The following is a 6347-nucleotide window of genomic DNA, read 5'->3' as shown; positions in this document are numbered from 1 at the left end:
CCTGGGGGAGGGGAGGGGCTGGAGGGCACCCAGAAGGGCCTGATTCTGACTATGCCGCAGCCTCAGGATGACCCTTCCTCCTTTTGTGCTTAGCTAATGTTTACATCTCATAATTCATGCACTGCCGCGGAGATGCACAGCAGCCCTAAGGTTCGCGTCCCTTTGCGGGACCGGCTGTTTCTGTTTCTCTCTAATAGAAGAGGAAGAGGGTTGAAAACCTTCTAATCCCAGGAATGGACCCACCGTGCCTTTTCCTGCTCCCAGAGCTCAAAACTAGGGGGAAAAAAAAATCAAAGCACTGAAACCATACCCCAAACGAAGGATGCGTGGAAAATAGGAGGACTGCAAAATTTCTGGGCCAAGAAGATCTGTCTGTCTTCTGTATATACCCTGTAGATCCGAATTTGTGTAAGGAATTTTGTGATCACAAATTCGTATCTAGGGGAATATGTAGTTGACATAAACACTCCGCTCATTTTTTTTCTGAAGAAAAAAATTTTTTTTCCTAAATGAGGACCATCCGGTGACACGAAGACTCCTTTCTTTTTCTTTCTTCCCTTTTCTTTTTCTCCCTCAACTGGTTAGAGATGGAGGAAACACCTACCTGAAATCTACCCATGCCTGCCCTTGGGAGCCTTGGTCCTTTCTCACTTCTCTTAAAAGGTTAATGTTGTTGCTGATGTTTTTATTTTGTCCTCTCCCTTTGGTCCAGCTATTCCCTATTTTGGGTTCAGGGAGGCTTCACTGAAAATCTGGTAAAAATGACTATTGTCTTCAGTGTGCGAAGGGAAAGGAAATTCACTTTTCAAACGGATGCAGAGGTCGCTTTTCCGTTTGGGTGCAGAACAAGATGCCCTGGAAACACGCGATTACCAAAGGGTGTTATTGTGTGGGGATCACCCAGGCTCCTATCCTTAGCATCACAAGGATGTGAGATTTCTGCTCGCTGCTGAGGCGCGGCATTAACGGCAATTAGAACATCTCGCCGCCGCGGTTAGCCGTGCTCCGGTGTTTCTGGAATTAGCAAATTGCTATTCAACGTGCTCTCAGAAGTTGGAGGTTTTTTACTCCAGTGTTCATGTTCAGTGTGGGAAACTAACTCGTTTCTCCCGGTTTGGGCCGCGTGGGATAAGGGGAGGAGTGGAGAGGAGAGGGGAACAGACGGACTGACTGACACAGCCAAACTAATAGCGCAGCTAAATGCGATTTGGAAGGCGAGGTCTCCCCGAATTAGTGCATGAATTTCCTATCGATCCGCCCGTGGTTCCATTCATCTCTGACAAGTCCCTCCGTACACCCGCCCGGTTGCTCCGACGCCTCCTCTTTCACTCCCTACCCCTCCCCGTGCGGCTGCAGAGAGAAGGCCCACGCTCGATGCCTCGTTCCCCCGTGTGGGTTCTCCTCTCCAGGCGGAGCCCCTAGTCCGCCCCTCACTTAACGCCCCTGCTTAGACGCTGGGTGCAGATGCTCCATACGCCCCATCGACAAGAGGGGCTAAGACCCTAAGGAAGGCCTGGGGGAGGGAGGCAGGACGGGAGGGGCCATATTCAGAGCCCCAACTTCTGAGGGGATCCAGGGATTGCGCTCCGCCCAGCGCCCCAACAGGCCCTCGGTGGCAACCTGCTCACCCGCTCTCGCTCTCTCTCCCTCCCTCTCCCCGATCCAGGAGAGGCGAGGCGAGGCGGGGAGGCGGTGGCCCCGCAAGAGCCCTATGTAAATCCTGGCGTTGGGTGGGTAGGGACGGGGGGTGGAGAAGAAGGGGAAATAAACCTCTTTGGCTGGAGTAGGGTCCGGGTGAGCAGATTTCCTTATCCGGGAATCGCAGGCGGGGCGGCCATTGGCTCCGAGGATCACGTGGGCCCCTAACTTTGTTCACTTGACAGTAAGTAGGAGGGCTTTCGGAAACAGGAAAACGAGTCAGGGGTCGGAATAAATTTTAGTATATTTTGTGGACAATTCCCAGAAATTAATGGCTATGAGTTCTTTTTTGATCAACTCAAACTATGTCGACCCCAAGTTCCCTCCGTGCGAGGAATATTCACAGAGCGATTACCTACCCAGCGACCACTCGCCGGGGTACTACGCCGGCGGCCAGAGGCGAGAGAGCAGCTTCCAGCCGGAGGCGGGCTTCGGGCGGCGCTCGGCGTGCACCGTGCAGCGTTACGCGGCCTGCCGGGACCCTGGGCCCCCGCCGCCGCCGCCGCCGCCGCCCCCGCCGCCCCCGCCACCGCCCGGGCTGTCCCCCCGGGCTCCCGCACAGCCGCCGTCCGGGGCCCTCCTCCCGGAGCCCGGCCAGCGCTGTGAGGCGGTCAGCAGCAGCCCCCCGCCGCCTCCCTGCGCCCAGAACCCCCTGCACCCCAGCCCGTCCCACTCCGCGTGCAAAGAGCCCGTCGTCTACCCCTGGATGCGCAAAGTTCACGTGAGCACGGGTGAGTGCGTGGGCACCCCTTCCCCCTCCCACCCCCGGCGCTTTACACCAAAGGGACCTCAAGGCATGGGGGTGGGGGGAGCTAGGGGAAGCCAATTGTCCCCGCTATAAACTCGCCATTGCCGGAGATTTACGGTCGCCTGTTTTCAGAGCCACATAATTACATCCCCCATAAATTTTTATGGCCTGGTGGGCCCCGCGCCTTTGAAGTAGGTTCCCCATCCTCTTTGCCATTCTCACCAGCGACTTTTTCGCCAGGGAGATGCAGTCTCAGTGAAGTTGGAAATTGGGGAGGGGTGTGAGAGGTGGGGGAGGAGAAGGGGGAGGAGGTAATCTGTATTTAAGCGGAGAGTTGAGTCAACTCCCTGTATTTATTTTTTCCTTTCTTTCCTCTAGTCTGGCTCCTTGGCTAGTGGGCAAAAGTTTTTACTGGGGGCAGGCACTACTTGGAATCGGAACATAGAGGGTGGGAACTAACAGAAAGGTTTAGGGAAGCCCCCTCCCTCTTTCACCCCTCATTCTCCCATCCCGGGCCCCAGGCCAAGTGGGGGGAGAGATGAGCGATTAAAACCTTGTGAAGATTCCTCACTCCTCCCCGCCCCCTCCCCAAACAACAACGTCGTGACCGCACAGTCGGCCAAAACTTAGAGGTCTCTTTCTCCTCCTGGGGTCCCGCTTTCTCCTTCGTCCCCACCCCCTCTGGAGGAAGAAGAGGCGGCGGGAGAGGGAGGGAGACACTGCGTTAGCGGGAGGAAAGGGCTCCCCCTCCGCCCTTTCGGGGCAATAAAACTTTCTCTTTCTCCCTCTCTCTGTGTGTGTCCAGTCAACCCCAATTACGCCGGCGGGGAGCCCAAGCGCTCTCGGACCGCCTACACTCGCCAGCAGGTCTTGGAGCTGGAGAAGGAATTTCACTACAACCGCTACCTGACTCGGCGCCGGAGGGTGGAGATCGCCCACGCGCTCTGCCTTTCCGAGCGCCAGATCAAGATCTGGTTCCAGAACCGGCGCATGAAGTGGAAAAAAGACCACAAGTTGCCCAACACCAAGATCCGCTCGGGCAGCACCGCAGGCTCAGCCGGAGGGCCCCCTGGCCGGCCCAACGGAGGCCCCCCGGCGCTCTAGTGCCCCCCTTGCGGGAGCCGCGAACCTCGGGGCGGGGGTGGGTTGCGAGCTCGGGGGTGGTTGGGGGAGACGAGGGAGGGGACCCTGGGGCCTGGGCCCGAAAAAGCCCACCTGCCCTCCCCCCACGTTGTCTATTTACACGAATAAATGCGGAGGAGGGGGGAGGGGAAGCTTTATTTATAGAAATGACAGTAGGGAGCCGGGCGAGGCCCCCCAGAAGCAAGGTTCAAGTCTCTTGCTTTCTTCCTTAAAAAAAAAAAAAAAAAAAAAAAAAAAGAAGGAGGAAGAAAGAAAAAGACAGAAAGAGAAATAGGAGGAGGCTGCACTCCTCATTTTCAGCTTTGGCGAAGATGGATCCACGTTTCATCTTTAATCACGCCAGGCCCAGGCCCATCTGTCTTGTTTACTCTGCCGAGGAGAGGACGGGCCTCGGTGGCGACCATTACCTCGACACCCGGCTAACAAATGAGGCCCGGCTCGGCCGCCGCCGCCTCTGCTGCTGCCGCTCTTGGAAGACAGTCTGGATTTTCTTTCTTTGTCCCTCATTCCTGAAACCCAGCGAAAGCATCCTCTGACTGCCAGATAGCACAGTGTTTTGGCCACGGTAACAAACACGCGCACACAGCCTCCTTCCCCCTCCGTGCCCGTTCACCCCCCTTCCACCTTGGGGCCGGGGTGGGGACGACAGGCTGGGGACAGGTGGACGAAGGGTGCCTCGGCTGCGCAGGAGCAGGGCAGGGTAATTGAGTCCGAAAGAGAGGACCCAGAGACCGGGAGGGCCCTCCTTTGGAAGGTCAAGCCATGCCTGGCGGGGTGAGAGGCCAGTTGCCTTCTGGGAGCTGGACACAACCCTCTCCCCCATCTAGAGTTGTGCAGTGGAGGCCTTTTCTCCTAGACTGAAAGTGAATGTGAAACTAGGAAATAAAATGCCCTTCCCATCTGGGAGATAAGGTTACAGAGACCTCTCCCATAGTTTATCGTTGCATTGATTATTATTATTATTAATTATTATTATTATTATAATTTTATGTCATGTGCGTCTGTCCTCTCTCCTGTTCTCTTTCTGACATTCCAAACCAGGCCCCTTCCTAGTCCTGGGGCTGCTTGAGTCTAGAACCCTTCGTTGGTGTGAAAATGTGTGTCCTGTACAGAGTGACAATAGAAATAAATGTTTGGTTTCTTGTGATCAGCACGGCGTGTTTTTGTTGAAATCTTGATGTAAAGATGCAGACCAATGCCACCCAGTGTATATTTTAAGTACCCCAGTCCATTCGGCCTCACATTAATGTGGTTGAGGAATTTTTTCAAAGGATCCAATGGGAATTTCTATCTCAGAGGACTGCAAATGGTGGTAGCTGGTGTGTTTTCCTTTTGCGGTGGGTGTGTTTTGTTTGGGGTTTTTAATTTTTTCCCTCTAGTCCAAAAATGGATTGAAAGGACTGGGAGGGCTGACTCCAATCCCTAATGGGGAGAAAATGTTTCATTGTAGGACACAAGAGGCTTACGTATGGCAAAAGCTTTCATATTGTGATTTATTTGTCATAAGCAAATAAAATGCGGTTAAAGCTGTCTCTTTCTAGACAGACGGCTCTTTGCTTATTAAAGTTGTGAGGGAGGATTCTGCGCGGCTGGCCTCTTTCCTCCCCGTAAGAAGGTATCCTTTTCCTCTGAGGTGTTTAAGGCTTTAATGAGTCTAATTTTTTGCACAGATGTTTCTGGGTGTTTGCAGGTTTTCAGAGTATTTTTATATTACAAAGGAGCTAGCCGGTGCCATAGCTCAAACTCTGACAAGCAAATAGATAATCAAGAAGACAAATGGCCTCTTTTGTGAAGCCCTGCTCCTGTATTAATTTTCATTTTCTTTCTCATAGAAAGTATCGAAAGTATGACTGGGGACCAAATAGCTTTCTGTCTCTGAGGTCCCAGTCACCCCTAGAATGGAATGGGGGAAGGGGGAGAGGGTGCAAGTGACCCTCAGAAGCTCTGGGGAGGCTTGGGCCACTTTGGGGTCAAGCCCAGGAGAAGTTCTAAGGCTCTGGTCTCGGATTCCGGTCCTGTGGTGGCCCCGGGTACAGCCATCCCGCCCCCCAAAATTTCAGGGCTCTGGAGAGCAAGTGCAATTCAAAGTCGTTTTTCAGTCCCAACTGGCTTCAGAAAATAAAAATAGCCAATTCCACCAGCGCGTTTTACTGTTATTTCTTTTGCATTCCTCCGCTGTGCAGCTCCCGGGTGTTTGAGGCTGGCTAGGGCCCCGGGACAGACTGGCCCAGGGTCCACCGCACGGGAAGGGGTGTTTGAACCGCCCGTTTCAATGCTGCGGGGAGACTCTTAGCAAATCGCATGGACCTGGAGGTTGAGAACAGCGAGCTTTGTTTTCAGTAGAATCGCTGGTGTGATGTGTAGCTGCCCAGGGATGCAGCCGCCCTTCCCTTCTAGAGGGGGAAAATAGTTCCTAAAAAGCATATTCCACCTCCCCCCCCAGGAATGTCTCTATAGAACCAAATCAAAGCTGCTCTTAGGAAGGTATGAATAGAATAAAAAAAAGATTTCTATGGAGCTTAAAGTTCACAGCCATTCTGTGTAGACAAGAGCTAAGAAAAATGTGAGAATTATACAGAAAACCATTAATCACTTCTTTTCTTTAAATACGTATCCTCTCTCCTTTGTTATTATTCAACAGCAAATCTCCGCAGACCGGCTGTTGGGGGAAAAAAGTGTTAGCCGCCACTCCCGGATCTGCAAGGGGGAAAAAATTTGGAACCATAAAGTTGAAAACTTTTTTCTCTCAGTTTGGAAG

At 53.1% G+C, this 6347-nt stretch overlaps 1 protein-coding gene across 1 annotated transcript; it reads left to right on the top strand.

Moving 5' to 3' along the window:
- The first annotated feature begins 465 nt into the window (after positions 1 to 465).
- HOXB4 (homeobox B4) lies at positions 466 to 4739 on the top strand. The gene is made up of 2 exons (XM_065910974.1): positions 466 to 2429; positions 3252 to 4739. The coding sequence occupies exons 1-2, from the start codon at positions 1970 to 1972 to the stop codon at positions 3548 to 3550; spliced, it is 759 nt and encodes a 252-aa protein (XP_065767046.1). The 5' UTR covers positions 466 to 1969; the 3' UTR covers positions 3551 to 4739.
- Positions 4740 to 6347: the final 1608 nt, after the last annotated feature.

This window comes from Muntiacus reevesi, chromosome 18 (genome assembly GCF_963930625.1).
Source record: "Muntiacus reevesi chromosome 18, mMunRee1.1, whole genome shotgun sequence".
Taxonomy (NCBI): Eukaryota; Metazoa; Chordata; class Mammalia; order Artiodactyla; family Cervidae; genus Muntiacus; species Muntiacus reevesi.
The sequence above is the reverse complement of the archived record's forward strand: the minus strand, read 5'-3'. Positions and strand labels throughout refer to the sequence as shown.

What these genes read in the sequence shown, in the direction of transcription:
- HOXB4 (XM_065910974.1), top strand. Translation starts at nt 1,970, where the DNA reads ATGGCTATGAGTTCTTTTTTGATCAACTCAAACTATGTCGACCCCAAG. An exon ending in CAAAGTTCACGTGAGCACGG is followed by an intron (nt 2,430 to 3,251) that starts GTGAGTGCGTGG and finishes GTGTGTGTCCAG; the next exon opens with TCAACCCCAATTACGCCGGC.